At 34.0% G+C, this 20,279-nt stretch overlaps 2 protein-coding genes and 2 pseudogenes across 2 annotated transcripts in view; 2 read left to right on the top strand and 2 right to left on the bottom strand.

Moving 5' to 3' along the window:
- Positions 4,405–8,618, top strand: LOC104766678 (vacuolar-sorting receptor 4). The gene is made up of 12 exons (XM_010490606.2): positions 4,405–4,981; positions 5,396–6,088; positions 6,183–6,271; positions 6,363–6,432; positions 6,507–6,590; positions 6,808–6,884; positions 6,947–7,028; positions 7,377–7,459; positions 7,543–7,609; positions 7,699–7,827; positions 7,919–8,028; positions 8,219–8,618. The coding sequence occupies exons 1-12, from the start codon at positions 4,684–4,686 to the stop codon at positions 8,315–8,317; spliced, it is 1,881 nt and encodes a 626-aa protein (XP_010488908.1). The 5' UTR covers positions 4,405–4,683; the 3' UTR covers positions 8,318–8,618.
- LOC104767977 lies at positions 9,028–10,100 on the bottom strand (annotated as a pseudogene).
- LOC104767976 lies at positions 14,173–15,288 on the bottom strand (annotated as a pseudogene).
- LOC104767975 (putative UDP-sugar transporter DDB_G0278631) overlaps positions 18,973–20,279 on the top strand; it is a 3,373-nt gene continuing 2,066 nt past the window's right edge. The window contains exons 1-5 of the mRNA XM_010491932.2: positions 18,973–19,126; positions 19,236–19,312; positions 19,521–19,688; positions 19,794–19,927; positions 20,056–20,191. Coding sequence (XP_010490234.2) covers positions 18,973–19,126; positions 19,236–19,312; positions 19,521–19,688; positions 19,794–19,927; positions 20,056–20,191 — 669 coding nt within the window. The remainder of the gene's footprint in view (positions 19,127–19,235; positions 19,313–19,520; positions 19,689–19,793; positions 19,928–20,055; positions 20,192–20,279) is intronic.

The raw sequence follows: 20,279 nt of genomic DNA, 5'->3' as shown, positions 1-20,279 counted from the left end.
AAAAAAAAAAAAAAAAACTGTAGACGTGCCACATCAGCACCAAAAAGTCTCTTTAATATTCCAAAAAAAAAAACTCTCTTTTAAGTTTTAATATATAGAGATCAGTATTATAAAAGAGAAGTTTAAAAGAGAATTTTAATATATTTGTGTAGGGGTGGGTAAAAAATACCAAAATCCAAAAAACCGAACCAAACCAAAATAAATGGTTTGGTTTGGTTATAGTTAAGGCTAAAAATCCGTTTGTTTTTTATTTTAATTAACCATTTGGCTTAGGTTTGGTCTGGTTAAAAACCGTAAAATCGAATGATTTTTTAATTTTTTATAAAAATTTAGAATAATTAGATATAAATAGTTTCTCCAATCAGGCTCTAAGGGAACAATTGTTGTGGGAGGAAGCCCAAATAAGTTCAAGGATTTGTCCGGTTCCACCGGTACCTTTGTATGCTCTCGAGCCGTTAACCCGTTGTCAAGTTGATGGTTCTTGGAAATCTACAGAGCCAAATTCCAGATTGGGATGGTGGTGTGGTGATGGTGAGGACCGGACTTTAGTTATGGGTGCAAGATGTCAAAGCCGTAGCTCGACTCCACTTCATTCGGAGCTTGAGGCATTACTTTGGGCCATGGAGTGTATTCTTTCCAGAAGCATTGATTGCCAGAGGTTCGAAATGGATTCTGCAGAATTAGTCGCGATGGTGCAAGACCCGGAAGAGTGGCCAGCTTTCTCTAAGCTACTCGATGAGTTCCAGGCTCTTCGTGCCTCCTTGCCTCTTTTTACTCTTTCCAAGATCCCACAGGAATGAAATGGGAAGGATGATTGTTTAGCTCGTTCTTCTAGAAAATTATCGTCGAATACCATTTATGTAAACAACTATACTCCTGTTTGGGCAACCACCTTAGGAGTTTTATTTTAATTAATTATAGTTCGGTTGGAAAAAAACGTTTTTCTCCAACTTATAAATTTGTATTGTATAACAATATCAGTATTTTTTTTCTTTATTGGGCTTATAGTTATTGATCTCCAAGTTTTTTTCTTGTTTTTTTTTGTTTTTTTTTTCAATAGCCTTTACTTTTTAAAAATTAAATTTCAATTAAGTATTTGGGTTTACAAAACTATATTTGGATTCTATTTTTTTGAATTATGTTTAGGTTTTAATTTTATGCTTATTTTTTAGTTATGTATCAACTATCTATTTTTTAAAAGTATGGAATAACCGTTAAAAACTGAAACAACCCAATCCGTTTTTTAATAAAAATAATATAATATATAATATATAATTTAGCATCCCATACTACTTAATTAAACCAACCACAACCAATATTCACAGCGGAAACATACCAACAATACAAAACCAGCATATCATTAATACCATATCTTTCCTAACCATTCTAACCAGCAACCTAATATAACTCTATCCAATGTTCCAACATCAATTTCATAGCCAACAACACACAAACGAGACTCTAGATCATCCTCCTCCTCATCGCTTTGATTCCACGATCACATTTTGCCTTTACCTGCACCACAAACACAAATTGAGATGCATGAGTATTTAATAAACACTCAATGAGGCAATCCTCCCATCTACTGGGCTATACACAAAAGCAACTGAGATACCAATCAAAACACAATCAACAAAGAAAACATACAAACCAGGAACCAAGTATCGTCTTCACTGGAAGGGAGGTGTCGACCGACACTGGCATTGGTGTCGACCGATACTACCTCATAGTGTCGATCGATGCTGATCCTTGGTGTCGACCGACACCCTGATACTAGGATTTTTGTGTGTCTATCCTAGCAGGTTCAATTAACCTTATGTGTTGTAGTACTTAAGGTGTCAATCCAAATGGGATGTTGCTAGTAGTCAAGATGCAATCAAGAAGTCACAAGTCAAGCCAATTCAAAGAGGGGTTTTATGTATAACAATCCTAGAGTGATCAGAATGCAAGCGGAAATGAACTACAGAATTAGAAACAAAAATGTATGATAAGAAGTAAACAAGAGTAAAAACGAAAACGAATCTAAGCATGAACTAAACCGAAAGATCAGAAACAGTCTCAGGAATGCAATAAAAATCAGAAAGAAAGAAGTCCTAAGGATGGGAGTAATTGATGTCGGTGGAGTATCCTAGTCTATAGAGTGTTTAACATGCTACAAGCAAACTATCCCTAAACAATGAATATCACGACTTAGCTAATCCAATCTCTTGGCAGAAGCTACTCAAACTCAACCACTTCCAAACCTAGCTCTCGCTATAGAAACATGATCAAGCAGGCATGGCAAACAAGTTCATTCACGTCAACGAACATCCTAGACAACTAATCTCTTAGGCTAGGAATGTAAGTCTCTGGCACTAGTTGGTCAGACATTTCATCGAACACCTTTTGGGTGTGGAAATATCTAAGACCTAGTTCTAATTAATCAGAGAGAAACTAGTATTTCTAACTCTAGTACAGAAGAGAATCATACAAATCAAAGCTTAAACACCCTACATCCTAAGATCCTCCACCTAGTCTATCCCATCCCCAAGAACTCTAACACCACTCAGATCCGAAAATCATCATCAAGGATGCAAACCCAGAAAACATTGAATCAAGCATTATTAGATAGATAAAAATGTGAAGAACAACTTTGTAGAAGAAATCAAATGTAAATACTCAATCGACTCAAAGATGTCGGATTACAAAGTTTGAGAACGTTTTAGGTGGCTAGGTAAAACCTTAAGGAAAAGAACAAAACGAGATAAAAGATTTTTTTCTGAGTAAAAATTTAACAAAATGTATTTATAGAAAAACATGGAAAGCCCTAGAACATAAAATGACAAGATAGAGCGTCGGTTCGGGAATCGGGTTGTCCAAGTCGCGGTCGTCAGTCCTGGCAGTGCGTCGGTCAAGATGGATCGAGTGGAGGGGTGTTGGCTTGATCTGGGTCGAGTGGAGTGTTGTTGGCTCGACCCAGAGTGGTGTTGGCTCGATCTGGGTGTATACACATCCACTAAAACTATAATTACTCTTGAACCACACCTCTGATTGGCTTCAAATAAACGGCATTGGAAAGATGACTTAATTCCCTATAACTTTGATGAAGACGTCAAAAGCTAAATCCCTACACTGGTGGCTCGAATGGTGGCTAGAATGGTGGCTCGAGTGGTGGCTCTAGCGCGTGAGTGAAATTGGCTCGATTGAGTGCAGCAGCGTGAGTGGCTCGATTGAGTTCAGCGGTTGGCTCGATTGGTGAGGCTCGAACGGGAGACAAAGTCGGCTCGAGAGAGGGAGTTCGGAAAATTGGCTCGAACGGTGGACGAAGTCGGCTTGAGAGAGGGAGTTCGGAATGCGGCTCGAGCGTTGATGTTGGAGCGTGGCTCAAGCATTGATGACATCCATTCCAGGCATGATCGATCGAGTGGGATACTGGTGCTTCTTCCTGGGAGCGTGTCCAAGTCGCATGTCGGTCGAGTCTTATGACGTCCATTCCGGTCATGCTTGGTCGAGCCGCATGTCTCAATCTCCATTCGGTTCCAACAGTCTGGACATCTTCTAAACACCTGAAATAACTCCAATATGCAAGATGTATGCTGGACCAATGCAAAAACTACCTAGATATGCATATTATGCAAAATAGACTAAAAACAATGCAAAACAATGAGTTAAAAGAACAAAATGAATAACAAATGCATGATGAAAGAGTGTAAAATATATACATATCACACCGCCCGGTGTCGATCAACACTGACTCTGCAACCGCGATCCGCTCGAAACTGAGAGTCGAATCTCACTTCTTATCTCCTCCAATCCGCCCAATACTCAAACTCAAAGCCATATGAATCTGTGGGAACCCTATAGCAACCATAACAATCAAGAAAACACCACAAACAACAACAAACAAGCAAGACAAAGGAAATCTGAGGCTTAGATAAGCCATGATCATGCACTCACCTCTTTGTAGGAAGATTCTGACCAACAGCAACAAATCCAACCCTCCTAGCAAGCTTCTAACATCCTCCTAGCCTCAGATCTCCCAAGAACAGCCAAAGATCTCACAAATCTCTCTCAAAAACGTTTTCTCCTTCTTCTCTCTGTTTTTCTGTCAAAAACGGCTAAAGGGACGAAATAAGTCGAGTTCCCCTTTTAAACTCGAGTTTAAGGTTTCCCCTAAACTAACCATGCAAACGGACGATTAAAACGAATTGATCGAACTGTCCGCAAACGGTGTTGACCGACACCATAAGTGGTGTAGATCGACACCCTACCAAAAAAATTGGTTTGTGGGTGTTACAAAAATAGGGACCAAACCAAAACCAAACCAAACCAAAGCCAAAAAAATTTCTCCAATAAAATTTGGGTGTGAGAAACTTTATATATAAATTGTTTTATTTGTATTTATAATGTCTGGATAGAATAATAAAAAAAAAAACTAGTTTCGTCGTCGATATGTGTTTTTGACTAGGCGTCGTCTCTATAGTCTTCCACTCCCATCTAAGACATTGGTTGAACAAACACACTCAAGAGAAACTCTTTTACCCACGAATCCACCATCATCGAGCACAGACAAGGACGAAGATTTTCAAATTTCAATCATCTCTTTTGAATGATCTGTTCACATCTACCTACTCCTTAATCTTTGATTAATCCTTTTGAGTTTGTGTTGATTTGGTGGTGGTGTTTGTGTCGGAGATCTCGAAGATGATGAAGCAGCTCCTGTGTTGTCTCCCATGGCTGCTTCTCTCCCTCTTGGTGATGACCGAGGCCCGATTCGTGGTGGAGAAGAACAGTTTGTCGGTAACTTCGCCGGAGAGTATAAAGGGGACTCATGACAGTGCAATTGGAAACTTTGGGATTCCTCAGTACGGTGGAAGCATGGCCGGTACAGTGGTTTACCCTAAAGAAAATCAGAAATCGTGTAAGGAGTTTAGCGATTTCTCGATTTCGTTCAAGTCTCAGCCTGGTGCTTTGCCTACTTTTCTCTTGGTTGATCGTGGAGGTACTTTTAATTTCACTACTGGTTTCGATTTGATTTGATTCCATCGCAAGTTTGTAACTTTGTAATTGAATATCTTACAATTGATGTTAGATTTAGTCCTCTTTATGTGATTTTGAAGTTAAAATTGAAGCCTAAAGATTAGTGGAATTCTCATCCGTGACTCTTCTGCGTAATCATAGCCTAAAAGGGTGCATATTTCCTTTTTCGATACCCTTTTGGTTTTTACTTGGCACTTTGTTGGAGATCATACAACTGATGTTAGATTTAGGGCCACTCTATCTAATGTTAGCTTGGATGTAGTCCACGACTTTGTTTTTAGGATGTGGTGGTTCTTGCCCCTATTTGGACGGCTCTGTATAGTCATATCTTACGCATACTTAGCCTAATGGTGGGCGGTTACATTTTGTTGTGTAGATTGTTTCTTCGCTTTGAAGGTCTGGAATGCACAGAAAGCCGGTGCTTCTGCTGTTCTTGTGGCAGACAATGTTGATGAACCTTTGATTACCATGGATACACCTGAAGAGGATGTTTCTTCTGCTAAGTACATTGAGAATATCACCATACCTTCTGCTCTTGTTACCAAAGGTTTCGGTGAAAAGCTGAAGAAAGCCATTAGTGGTGGGGATATGGTCAACTTGAATCTTGATTGGAGAGAGGCTGTTCCGCACCCTGATGATCGTGTCGAGTATGAATTGTGGACCAACAGCAACGATGAATGCGGGGTTAAGTGTGACATGTTAATGGAGTTTGTAAAAGATTTCAAGGGCGCGGCTCAAATTCTGGAGAAAGGCGGCTTCACGCAGTTTAGGCCTCATTACATCACCTGGTATTGCCCTCATGCTTTCACGTTGAGCCGACAGTGCAAGTCGCAGTGTATCAACAAGGGAAGATACTGCGCTCCTGATCCAGAGCAGGACTTTAGCTCAGGATACGATGGCAAAGATGTGGTCGTTGAAAACTTGAGACAGCTTTGTGTTTACAAGGTGGCAAACGAAACTGGGAATCCCTGGGTCTGGTGGGATTACGTCACTGACTTCCAGATCAGATGTCCCATGAAGGAAAAGAAATACAATAAAGATTGTGCCGAGTCTGTTATGAAATCTCTTGGTGGGTGTTTCTTCTTACAGGTCTCGAAAGTTAAAGAAAAACAATTTTTTTTTTTTGGAGACTGTGGTCATATTTTCTACGTATATCTCTACAGGTATTGATAGCAAAAAAATTGACAAGTGTATGGGAGACCCTGATGCTGACATGGACAATCTAGTTCTAAAGGAAGAACAAGACGCTCAGGTAAATCTATTACATCTGAATTTTCGTCCGGGCATCTCACTGTTGTATTCTTTAAGCAGCCGTTTGGGATTTGACATTTAATATTATGTAGGTTGGCAAGGGTACGAGAGGTGATGTTACCATATTGCCTACCTTAGTTGTCAACAACAGACAGTACCGAGGTTTGTCCTTCAGTGTTCAACTTAAGACTTCCAACACATGTAGTTAAGCTTGTTATATAATTGTTTCCTTGCAGGCAAGTTGGAGAAAAGTGCAGTACTCAAGGCTCTATGCTCTGGTTTTGAGGAGTCAACTGAACCAGCTATATGCCTCAGCACAGGTATGTTTTGCATACCCTTACCTAGAATATCCAACCCGATAGTCGAACGCCTAGAGGCCCTAAGATTTTCCTTCTTATAATTTTATTTTCTGAATTACATGCCCAGTGGTCGGTCATCAAATAAATGGCTGGAATGTAAACTTTGTGCACTGGTGATCACACTTAAAAACACTTATTATGAAATTTTAAATTTGCAATCTTCTATTGCATTTGACAGATATGGAGACAAACGAGTGCTTAGATAACAATGGCGGTTGTTGGCAAGATAAATCAGCCAATATAACTGCTTGCAAGGTACATTGTGATATTTCCTGGCAAGAATTTCTGTTATATCTATTAATCTGCTTAATTTGCAGGATACTTTTCGTGGAAAAGTATGTGTATGTCCTGTAGTTGATGGTGTGCGATTTAAAGGGGATGGTTACAGCCACTGTGAGGGTAAGTGATCAGGTCGTCTTTCATAAAGATTTTATAGTTAAGTTGACTTATGACTTATGTTATACAGTACCAATCGAGAATGGCAAAATATTTCTCAGGTTTCTTACACATTCTGACATTCTGTGGTCTTACAGTATGGAGATATATCATATAATTCCTAGTCAGTGAACTGTAAACAGGATGTTGGGTTAAAAATATAATCTTGGCTGCGTGATCACTAGAACTAGTGGCAAAAGAATTTTTACAATAGGATCAACTGAACTGACTTCTACTATAGGATATTGTGTTCTTTGCATTTGCTGTTGTGCTTCTATTTGATTCGTACATATTTGGTGTTTTGCATTGCAGCAAGTGGGCCAGGGAGATGCACAATTAACAATGGAGGTTGTTGGCATGAAGAGAGAGATGGACATGCGTTCTCTGCGTGTGTGGTCAGTGTTTTATTTGTACTTTAACACATTTTGCACAATCTCACCGTGTAAGATACTTTTAACTCAACATGTAATGCCTTCAGGACAAGGACAGTGTTAAATGCGAGTGTCCTCCAGGATTTAAAGGAGACGGTGTTAAGAAGTGTGAAGGTTAGACCTCTGTTAACACTTGGGTTACTGTACTTCTTTGTGTTATTCCATAAACATCTGCTGAAGAATTTTCATGATTCCTTCACTAGACATTAATGAATGCAAAGAGAAAAAAGCCTGTCAGTGCCCGGAATGTAGCTGTAAGAACACCTGGGGAAGCTATGAGTGCTCTTGTAGTGGGGACCTTCTCTACATGAGAGACCATGACACTTGCATCAGTGAGTTTTCATGAACTAGGATTTCTACACTTCTATTAATATCCTCATGCATACAAATAACTTGTACTGTTTTTTTTGGGTTAAAATTTAGGCAAGACGGGTGGACAAGTGAGATCAGCTTGGGCAGCCGTTTGGCTTATTATGTTATCATTGGGACTTGCAGCTGCTGGTGCGTACCTCGTTTACAAATATAGATTGAGGGTAAGCTTTTAAACCATCCTTCTCCTCTTTTAGCTTTCTTTTTGTGGTAAAAGTGAAAGAATAGTCTCTTCTGGTTGAGTGGTCTGAGATGTTGGTTAAAACATGATTCTTTTCTAACAATATATCATGTCTTGCCATATCCATTGCTTGGGGAAATGTTTTTGAACTTGCTTTGTCCCTGGTTTTACAGCAATACATGGACTCAGAGATCAGAGCCATAATGGCACAGTATATGCCACTGGACAGCCAGCCCGAGGTCCCAAACCACGTGAATGATGAACATGCCTGAGAGAGCTTTATGGTCGATCTATTTATTTTCCGGGAAGGACTTAAGGTGACGCGTTCTTTTAATTGATGTGGCCCTTGATGTCAGTCTTTATCTCGCCTCTGTTGTATCTTTGTAACTCTTTACCAAATAGTGTATTTGCAACAAAAAAAAAAGATATTTCAAAGTTACTTACTGTCTTTTTTCACTTGTCCACGGGACTTTTGTAATAGGGAAACTCTGATGTAGCGTCAGAGAAATGGGCAAGCTAGCCTAGCTAGTCAATAGAATCAAACATCAATATTTTAAAGCTCATCTTTAGACATTCGACAAGTTCAGTTCTTTGGCTATAAGTTTTTCTTTTCTTTACTCTGTTTCATTTTAGCACCTTTAGAAGCGGGATAGTAGTAAGAAATAGTGGTACCACAATCTTCGTATTGTCTCACTGAATGGATTACACATATACCGGTTCTTAAAAAGTTAGATTCATGCATGAACAAGGTGATTGGTAACCGAATTTAGAGGCTGCACGCTACAACGAAGCTAGTAAGTTTGGAAACCAGTCTTCCCAAACAAGACAACGAGAATCAGATAGTCTGTTGACATTTTAATCTAGATTGCTCAAAATAGATCATTAGTAAACATTTATTTTTCCAAAAGAAAAGAGAGAAACTAGTAAAATCTCTAGTTTAAATGTAGTTAATAACCAAACAAGAAGCCAAAATGTAATAAAACTAAACTGAGAACAAAGGTACCAAACTGGGAACAAAGGTACAGTGCAAAGGCCAAGGATCAACCACATAATCTAATATACGAGTTTTACTGATCAACTTATCTTCCCCCAAAACATAGATCCAAGCGTGACCAATGTTGTCGCAAGAGCACAACACGAACCTTTTATCTTCGATGAAGTAACTTGGCTGAGAGTAACGTACGGTATCGGCAAGTTAGGACTTGAAAAAGTCATGAAATTCATCCAAACCACATCATCACCATTCTCATAGTTAATCTTGTTCTCGGTCACCCAAATCTCAATCTTCTTTGTCACAGTGCATTGCTTTAGCAACGAAAACCGATCTCCCCTAAAGACCCTAAGGACAAGAGCATCCCCAACATGGTTTCTCCCACAAGGTAGATTACAAAAACCTTTAAATTGGCTCGAAAGGTCGAATTTACAAATGTGGTAGCACAAGGGATCGGTCTTTTCACGAAAAGAGACCCAATACAAAGCTCCATTCAAGGATACAGCACTTTCAACATGAACAGCGTTTGGGCTACTACTCTTACCAGGTTTTGACTTGAATTCTGTCCACACATCGGAGGAAAAGTCATAGATTGTCCACAAGTCAGGGTGGTCTTCCTTCCCGGGGGAACAAGCAACCATCTTGTATTTCTTATTGTCGTATACTATGCCATCGAATATCATACAAGAACCTTCAATTAAACTCGGCTTGATCCATCTACTCTGCCCCAACCATGGGTTCCATGTAACAGCTCCTCTCTTCTTGCCACATAGCAAGAGTTCATTGCAATCATCCAATTTTTCAAGTTCCAACGTCTCTAAACCGGGAGTATCTAAGGGTAACTAACTTACCACTATCACGGGATCGATGCTTACAGAATAAATCTTGGATTCAGTTGCTAGGATGAACCTAAACGTCATCTTGTGGTTGTTCATGAACGTCTTGTCGTTGAAAAGAGCGTTCCATTGTTTCGATACGGTTCTGAAGCGAAAAAGAGATTTAGGTGGGACATGAGAGAGTATCTCTTCAATCAACTCCCATGGAAGCTTCTCCAGATGCGCCATCTCTATACCTAACTTAATTAGTGTTTTTGCTTAGTAAATCTAACTTGTGTATTAAAAGGGAGTATATTAGAATAATTAACATAAAAATTTGCTAAATATTATATCATATGTGTCATCTTGTTTATTCAACACTAAAATTTGCTAAATATTATATCATATTCATATGCCATTTGATATATTGAACAAACAAAAATAAATATAGCAAAGCAAAAATGTCTAGGTACCTAGCTCTACTACTATCCCCTAAGCAAAAATATAGAAAATAATTAAGAAAGAAAAATATACAATTAATTAATATAACTAAATAATTAAAAAAAATTATACAATCAATTATGGATCTCAAAATAACATGATAGTAAATACTTATTAAAAAAGAGTAATTTAGTCATTTTATAGATAAAAATGGAATTTTTGGAAATGACATAGATAAGAGGCATTTTGGCAAATTCCCCAATTAACGTAACTGACATCAAAGTTAGATTCATTGATATTGTGATTCCTAAGCAGATTAAGGCTACACGCTACATTGAAGCATGTAAAATTGGAGTTTTTCAAAATCAGTCTTTCCAAATAAGATTTGCTTACTTTCTTATATATACATATTTTATCAAATCTATACCAATAAAAAGTATGAGCTATAAGCTCCTTAGAGCATCTCCATCGATGAATTTATAGAAAGTTGTTTAAAAGTTTTTTTATTATAAATATTGAAAAGGTTAGATTAAGAACTTCTTAAGAAGCTGTAAAAATTAAAAGGTTCATTCATAGTTGCTAAACATCAAAATCGGCAATAAGAAGAAAAAGGAGGAAAGAGGAAGAGAAAACATATCATAAACTGACACATAAGGTTGTTTAACAATTTCTAAAAAGGCTTAGCTTGGAATCAAATCTTAAGTTTATTATGTATGTTGAATCAATTTTAATTGTGTTAATGTTAAGATATTATGTTAAGATATTCTTAAGCACCAAAAATAGAGATGGTCTTAATGTCCACATGAGATTTAAAACAAACAATAGGGATTCGACATCTCAATAATTAACATTTTTGGTTAATATGTCCACATATTATTTAAAACAACCAATAGAGATTAGACATCTCAATAATTAAGATTTTTGAAAATATATTACTTTTCTATATTATTAACTTTTTTTAGAAAAAAGAAAAAGTTAAATCTGAAAAAATAAAAGAAATATGGACAACGTCCCACATCGGCTATAATTTTTTTGACAAATGTTCAGAAGCCTTATAAATAAGACGAATATATTTTAAACTACGAATGAGCAGGAATATTGATTTATCAGACGTCTATATCTAAATTATTTATTCAATTTAATCCGGTTTTTTATTTGAGAAAATGAAAACTTTTAAAAAATTTGTAAAAAAATATTATAATATTATAAATATTAAAACTTCTAAAAGTTCTTAGCTTTTGAAATTTTTTATAATATTATATTTTTTGAATTTAAAAAGTTTAAAATATTATAAATATTGTAACTTTTAAAAATTTAAAAAATATTAGATTTTGAAACCTTTTAAAAGTTTAAAATATTATAAATATTGAAATTTCTAAAAGTTCTTAGCTTTTTTAAATTTTTTTAAATTATTTTAATTTTTAGATTTTAAAGGTTGAAAATATTTTAAATATTGAAACTTTAAAAAGGTTCAAATATGAGAAATATTTAAACTTTACAGAATTTTTAAAAATATTATAAATACTTAAACTCCATAGATAGTTTAAATTTTTTATAATCATTTAAACTTTATAAAACGTTTAAGTATCACTAATAATAAACTCTTAAAGACGTCCACATATGATTTTAAACGACCAATCTGGATCGGATATATATCTCAATATTTAACATTTTGAAAGTACTTAATGAAAAAATATTTGGAAATAAAAATAATTTGAAAATATGGAAGTATCTCTAAACTTATGTTTTTGTTTTGAAACTAAACTAATTATATAAACTTACAAAATTTAAAATTTTAATTTATTAATAATATATATTTATAAACAAAAATACTTTTAAAAACTTATAAACGAAATACTTAATTTTTGAATTAAATTTCTAAAAACAATACTTAAAATTAATGTGAATATTGTGTTTGAGTATTTTTTAATTTAAAAAAGTAAAATTCAATTTTAATGAAAATAAGTGTACAGTAAAACATCTATAAATTAATACTCTATAAATTAATAAACACTATAAATTAATAAATTTTGCTAGTCCCAAGTCGGGACAGTGTTAAAAATAACAAAATTCGATAAGATAATAAGATAATGTAAATATGGTCCCAATAATATTATAAATTCATAATTATGTAAATTTACATACATATATATATATATATGTTGATATAATAAAGTATGCTACTCCTAAACCTCATATCTATAAAACAATTGTTATGTTGTATCTTCAGACTATAATGATAGAAATTATTCTATAACATTTCATAAAAATAGCTAAAACTTTTTCAAGTTTACAATTTCTAAATATACATCATTTACATTTTGATAGTTTGATAAACTATTAAAATACGACAAGTGATATTCTTATTCATAAATTAGAATTTATGTACGTCATGTGTATAAGTGAATTTATCTACAATATTTATAATTTACTCTCAATAATATTTTCTATGTATTTCAAATTCAATTCTAATACCTCAAAATTTACAACATCCGAAATTTTAATATTATTTTGCTAAAATTGTCTCTATTCAAAATTTTTAAAAAATTAAAAATATATATATATAAATTAAGAATTATTAATTTAGACTATAAAATAATTATTATTAATTTATAGATAAATTAATATAAATATAAATTAATAAAATATCTTTGTCCCAACATTATTAATTTATAGAAGTTTTACTGTATATATAACTTCCCACATCGGCTAGAAAATTGTAGATAATATAGTTCAAAGCTATTATAAATAGAATAATATGCTTCCAACTATTAATAAGCCGGAAGCTTGATTTATTAGATATCGAAATTCAAAAGTTTTACTTGGTTAATCCAGTTCTCTATTTGAGCAAAATTAAAACTTTTTAAAAATGTCAAAATGTTATAATATGTAAACTTTTAAAAGTTTAAAATATTAGAAATATTAAAACTTTTTAAAGTTTCACAATATCATAATATTTAAGTTTTATAGACTTTAAAATATTATAAAGATTGAAACTTTTAAGAAGTTCAAATTATAAATATTAAACTTTATAGAATGTTTTAAAGTGTTATAAACTCCATAGAAAGTTTAAAAGATTATAAATATTTGAACTCTATAAAAATTTGTGTTATTAATATTTAACTCTAAAAAAGTTTAAATTTTATAAATATTTGTTTGTTTGTAGAATTAGATTTCATTATTTGTTATACGATCATGTTTGTGTTGATTTTTATATATATTGGTTTTGTGTTTGTGTAAGATGATTATATATTCCTTATAATGCTAGTGTGAAGCAAGTTGAAAAACAAGGCAGATCTCATCATCAATTTTGAAAAGAAAAAAGAAAAGAAAGGGAATACGTATCATTATATTTAGAATATAGAATATCGAGTAGGCATGGGCATCGCTTTTAGTAGTGTAATATCATTTTTTTGTTAATATCATATTTAAATCAATATTAAATTTAAAATAATTTTTATAAAATCAATACATACATACTAAGGCGTAGCTAAATTTTAGCACGTAAGGAAAGATAGAAACGAATATCGTCTTCTACAAACTAGATTCAATGACAATGTGATTCCTAAGCAGATTAAGGCTACATGGAAGCAAGTAAAATTGGAGGTTTTTAAAACCAGTCTTCCCAGATAAGACTTGATTACTTTCTTATATATATATATATATATATATATATATATATATATATTTTTACCAAATTTTTTAAATGAATTTAACTTCCTGACAGAGAGTCAAACAGTGTCCAAATTAACATTCAATCTAGTTTGATTAAAATAAAATAAAAATGTAAAAAATATTTTTCCAGAAAAAAGAGAGTAAAGGTTATTATTAAAATCTCTAGTTTAAGCAAAGAATAGAAACACCAAAATTCAAATCAACTTTAAACATGTAATTCTGCCGGTCCTTCTCTTTGGTCTCGAGCTGCAGGAACCGATGCCAAACTTGGAATAAAGGTGCAGTGCAAAGGCCAAAGACCAGCCTTATATATAATATTTTGGCTGATCAACTTATTATCCCCCAAAACATAGATCCAAGCGTGACCAGTGTTGTCGCAAGAGCACACCACGAGCCTTTTATCTTCGATGAAGTAACTTGGCTGAGAGTAACGTACGGTCTCTATTAAATACGGCAAGTTGGGACTTGAAAAAGTCATGAAATTCATCCAAACCACATCATCACCATTCTCATAGTTAATCTTGTTCTCGGTCACCCATATCTCAATCTTCTTTGTTACAGTGCATTGCTTTAGCAACGAAAACCGATCTCCCCTAAAGACCCTAAGGACAAGAGCATCCCCAACATGGTTTCTCCCACAAGGTAGATCACAAAATCTTATGAATGATCCGCTCGAAATATCGAATTTACAAATGTGGTAGCACAATCGATGTCTTTTCACGAAAACAGACCCAATACAAAGTTCCATTCAAGGATACAGCAGTTTCAACATGAACAACATTTATGTTACTATTGTTACCAGGTTCTTCTGACTTGAAGTCTGTCCACATATCGGAGGAAAGTCATAGATTTTCCTCAAGTCAGGGTGGTCTTCCTTCCAAGGGGAACAAGCAACCATCTTGTATTTCTTATTTTCGTATACTATGCCGTCGAATTCCATATAAGAACCTTTAATTAAACTCGGCTTGATCCATCTACTTTGCCCCAACCATGGGTTCCATGCAACAGCTCCTCTCTTCTTGCCACATAGCAACAGCTCATTGCAATCAACCAATTTTTTAAGTTCTAAAGATTCTAAACCGGGAGTATCTAAGGGTAACTCACGTACCACTATCACGGGATTGATGCTTACCGAATAAATCTTGGATTCAGTTGCTAGGATGAACCTAAACGTCATCTTGTGGTTGTTCATGAAGGTCTTGTCGTCGAAAAGAGCGTTCCATTGTTTTGATATGACTCTGAAGCGAACAAGAGATTTAGGTGGGACACGAGAGAACGTCTCTTCAATCATCTCCCATGGAAGCTTCTCCAGATGCGCCATCTCTTACGTAACTTAATTAGGGTTTTTGCATAGTTTCTATATCTTTTTTGTTTTTTTTTCTATCTTATATATTAAATAAAACAACATTAAAATTTGTTAAATATTAGATCATAAGCTGAACACTTCTTTCTATATAACTCATCATACATCAGACTAATGCCAATTGTAACCCGCCACCCCGTTTGATCCACAACTTAGGGTTTTTGCATTTTAGTTTCTATCTTATATATTAAAAGAGAGTATATTAAAAAATTAATAATACACTATAGTTTAAAGGAGCTCTCCTAAGCTTGACACACATAATCAACATGCTACATTTGATTTAATAAAAAGTAGATTCTAATACGGGAGAAAGACAGAATTAGTAAAAAAAAATAATCCTCTAGTTATGTTTGGATCGATGATCCTCCACTACGACTATGACCACGACCACGTTTACCTGGTCCACCGATAATAGTCCTCTCAACATACCCGAGGAGGAAGGACACATTTATTAATTTATTATCACTACAAGAAAACATGTTGATTTCAGACAGATTTTCTGATGGAAAAAATCCATTTGAAATTTCTGACAGTTTTCCAATAGGCTTCTGACATATTTCTCAGGAAATTCTGACGAAACACGTCTCTCAGAAACCCTCGGAAATTTATTAATCTGTCGGTAATTTTTTGGAAATTTCTGACGAAAACCCGGTCGTCGTAATATCCTCATAAATTTTTTAAAATTTCCGACGGCTTTCCGGGGACCAGAAGACTGTTGGTTTATTCTAACAAATATCCGATGGATTACTGAGAAATTTGCCATTATGATCCATTCATCCTTGCTTCACAAGCCGATCAAGTATGCTACATTAGATATCCATGGGCAACTGAAGCAAACGACATTTGGATCACAGTGATGTTAATAAATCCTAGAGGAAGGATTGTTGGGATTTTCGATGATAGTGAACATGAACTTATGAAGCAAAACTTATTGGGTACTATATGAGCGGTTGACCACTCTTTAGAAATTTATCGTGTCGTTGATTTCACCAATTTTGTAGATGACGAGGTTTACGATGATTCTGAGGAAGAGAGTGGATAATTTAATTTGAGGATGCTTTTGATTTGAACAATTCTGAATATTCATCGGATGAAGAAGACAAGGAATAAATTGTATTAATTTTGTATTTTCTTCTTATGTATGTATTTATAAAAAACATGGAAATAAATTTTAACTCTTGAAGTTTTCATAAATTTAAATTAGCATTTATATATATAATTTAGTATGTATTTGTATATTTATATTTTAAATACGTTTATATATATATATATATATATCAGTCACGGTATTACAGACGGATAACCAAGGAAACTAATATGGCCTCGCAAATCCGTCGGACAATTCCTCGGAAATCCGTAAGAAAATTCAGAGGGCTGCCCGAGGGAAGATGAATGTGGTCAGATTAAGGAAAAAAACTCGTTTTCTAGGAGAACCCTTGGAAATTTCCGACGAATTACTGAGGCTTAAACCGCGTCCTCTGAAATCTGTCGGAAAATTCCTCAACATCCTCTGAAATTCGTCAGAAATTTCAGACGACTTCCTAGGGATTTTTATTTACTTAAAGAATGTAGTAGTTTTGATACATCTAATGTGTTGTCTTATATTATAATAAGCCATATTTGAAAGATTACTACATTATCTACACTTGAAAGATTACTACATTATCTACACTTAAGTGTTTATAAGATGATATAAGACATATAGTTGAAATTTAGTGTAAAGTTATTTAATTTATAAAAACATGTGATTTTTTATCTATTATGATCCTAAATGTAATTGTGTTGACAATATGTCTTAGTCTAGTTTTAAACAACTTTTAAGATCAATCAATTTTTATAAAATTGTTATAAAAAATAAAATCCGTCTAAAATTTCTCGGAAATTTTTGACGGATTACCAAGGGGTTGTGATATTACCGACAGAATTCCAAGGGATGTGGACTGTTCCGAGGAATTTCTGAAGTTTGTTTTTTCAGTTAAACAAATGGTTAACTGGCCAATAAATATACATGCAATGATTATGCGACGGATATCCGAGGGGACCAAAATTTTCAGACGGATTTCAGAGGGATGGTGAATTTTCGGCAAAAGTCTAATTGTGTCCTAGGGATTTCCGACGGTTATGTCCCTCTGAAAGATTTATATTTATGCATGGCCTCATAATTTTTTCCCAGCCGCAACTCTACTGCTGAAACCGTTCGTTGCCCCTCCGCCGGTGTTCTTCTCCTCCTTGCCGCTTGTTTCCTTGCCGCCGGTCTTTCCTTCCCTCCGCTAGTCCTGCCACCGGTGGCCATCTCTTCCCTCCGCTGGTGATCTTTTCCTTCCCTCCGCTGGCGGTCTTCTCCTCTCCTCCACCGTCGATCATCTGTTCCCTTCCACCGCCGGTCATCTGCTTCCCTCTGCCAGTGGCCTCCTTCAACCGGTCACCATCTACAAACATCTAAAATCGTGTAAGTTTCATATTTTATTATGATTTTGATTTGTGATTCTTATTTTTGTTTGTTAATATTTTGTTAGAATTAGGTTTTGGAATAACATTTAATTAGATCTTGATTGGATTTATTATCTAATTAGGGTTTTGATATGGATTTAGATTTTAATTTTAGAAAGGATTTATTTGTGTAGAAATAATTTAAAAAGAATTTAATTCCGTCGTAAATCTGGACTCTCAAAAATTCGTTGGAAGGTAAGTCCCCTTAAAAATCTCTCGGTAATTTGGCGTCCTTGGAAATAATTCACCCTTGGAAATCCGTCGGAAATTTCCGACGGATTTCAGACGATTTCTAATTTCCGACAAGTGGTTTCCGAGAACTTTTTATTCTCGGTAAATCGTTGGAAAATGCAGTTTTCGAGGGATTACCGACGATTGTCTCCCTTAAAAATTGGCTGTTTTCTTGTAGTGTATATGTTTTTATTAAAATACTAAATTATGCTTAATAGATCTACTCCTACATTTCTTAGAGCATGATTATTGCACATACCTCCACTTGGGTGTCAAGAAAAATAATTAATAATATTTTAATTAAATCTAATTATTTAATTATTTTTTAATTTATGTAGCCAATCAAATGAAAACATGTGGCAGATTCAGTGTCTTTGTATATCTGCGGAGAGACACTTCTTTATTCTCTTTCCACCTTTTTCTTATTTTTTTTTCAGACCCTTGATCAGAGTATGTGCAATAATCATGCTCTTAGTGCCCTCTATTTTTAAGTTCTTAATTTACCATTTTACTTTATAAATATTTTAAATATTAGAAAGTAAAACCATGTATTTACTTTTAAAAAAAATTGTATATTCAGATTTTGTTTAAGATACAATATATTTATTTACAACAAGAAATTTAAGCTACCATATATATATATAATACATATATAATTTTAGCTATTATATTAAATATTAGAAACAATGTGTAGAATTCCTTTTATAAGAAAATAAAAAAAAAATAAAACATATATATTTCCATATTGGGATATATATGGATTGGCAAATCAAAACTTTCTAGACAGAGAGAGCTATTTGATGTGGCCATTCCATGCATGTATCCGATTTTAATACACATAGATACAGCTTTTTATAATAAAGTAGTGATAAGAAAGAAAAAAAAAAGTGTAAGGTGAGTGAAAGGAACAACAAATAAGATATGTCATCAGAAAAAAAGATGGTAGCGATTGTCGTTGATCCATCGATGAAAGACGTATCAATTGGAGAAGACACAAAAAAAGAGAGACCTTCTTCTTCGTCAGGCATATCCTCTACAGGAGTCTTCGCCGCCATCTCTTACATGGCATCTGCTGGTATATATATCTAAATCTCATTTTATATGTTCTAATGATTCTTTAAATCTTTTATGATTTGTTTCAAGTATATATATAATAAGTTAATATATAATCCAACTATTTGCAGTTCTATTAGTAATATTCAATAAAGCGGCACTTTCTTCATACAGATTTCAAAGTGCAAATGTTATAACTCTATTTCAGGTATATGACTTACTCTTGTTGCTCAATTTTGTACAACTCTTAACAATTATCGATGATTTTGATTTGGTCACAGTGAAATACGGTGTATACCGTTTAAATCATTGCCAATAATAAAATTGATATCAAAAACGTTATTAAAATCATTTTTGTACCATTTTCATCGAGAAAAATCTTGTACCGCTTTTCATAGTTTATCTTTGTTCCGCAGATGCTTTCGTCTTGTTTATTTTTGTATGTGATGAGATATTTTAAGTTCATATCATTCAATAATGATGGATTAAAGAGCGAGCACAACAACAAGAATTTGTTCACTCTTGTAACAACAAGACGGTTGTTTCAGACAATCCCTCTTGCATTCACATATCTATTTTATATGGTATGCATTTTTTTCTTTCTTGATTAATGTACCTTCTTTTTCTTCATTTAACCTCATAAAGGATACATTTTATTTCCTTTTTTTTTCTTTTTATATTCACTACAGCTAGTAACAATGGAGTCCGTACGTAATATCAACGTTCCAATGTACACAACGCTCCGACGAACGACTATACTTTTCACGATGATTATGGAATATTTCCTTACTGGTCAAAAGCATTCTGCTTCAATCATCTTCAGGTATTACAGACTTAATTAATTTTCCAGTAATAAGATTGTAGTTTCTGTTATGTCAGAGTTATGTTGGTAAATCAACTTAACTAACTTTAGATTCTAGTATATTATCCATACAAGTATTTTTTTTTCAGCGTTGGAATAATAATATTAGGTGCTATAATCGCTGGAATAAGAGACTTATCGTTTGATGGTTATGGGTATGGACTGGTATTCACAGCAAATATATGTACCGCTACTTACCTTGCCTTGATTGCACGTATCGGTAATTAATATTTCTCACACATCTTACTCTATAGTCATATATTAAGTTCTACTTTAATTGCATTCTTTCTTTTTTTTTTTTTTTTTTCATATT

This window comes from Camelina sativa, chromosome 19, assembly GCF_000633955.1.
Source record: "Camelina sativa cultivar DH55 chromosome 19, Cs, whole genome shotgun sequence".
NCBI classification, from domain to species: domain Eukaryota; kingdom Viridiplantae; phylum Streptophyta; class Magnoliopsida; order Brassicales; family Brassicaceae; genus Camelina; species Camelina sativa.
The sequence above is the reverse complement of the archived record's forward strand: the minus strand, read 5'-3'. Positions and strand labels throughout refer to the sequence as shown.

Coding starts and splice junctions, on each gene's coding strand:
- LOC104766678 (XM_010490606.2), top strand. CDS start 4,684: ATGATGAAGCAGCTCCTGTGTTGTCTCCCATGGCTGCTTCTCTCCCTC. Junction 4,982..5,395: donor TCTCTTGGTTGATCGTGGAG/GTACTTTTAATT, acceptor TTTGTTGTGTAG/ATTGTTTCTTCGCTTTGAAG. Junction 7,610..7,698: donor CGGTGTTAAGAAGTGTGAAG/GTTAGACCTCTG, acceptor TTCCTTCACTAG/ACATTAATGAATGCAAAGAG.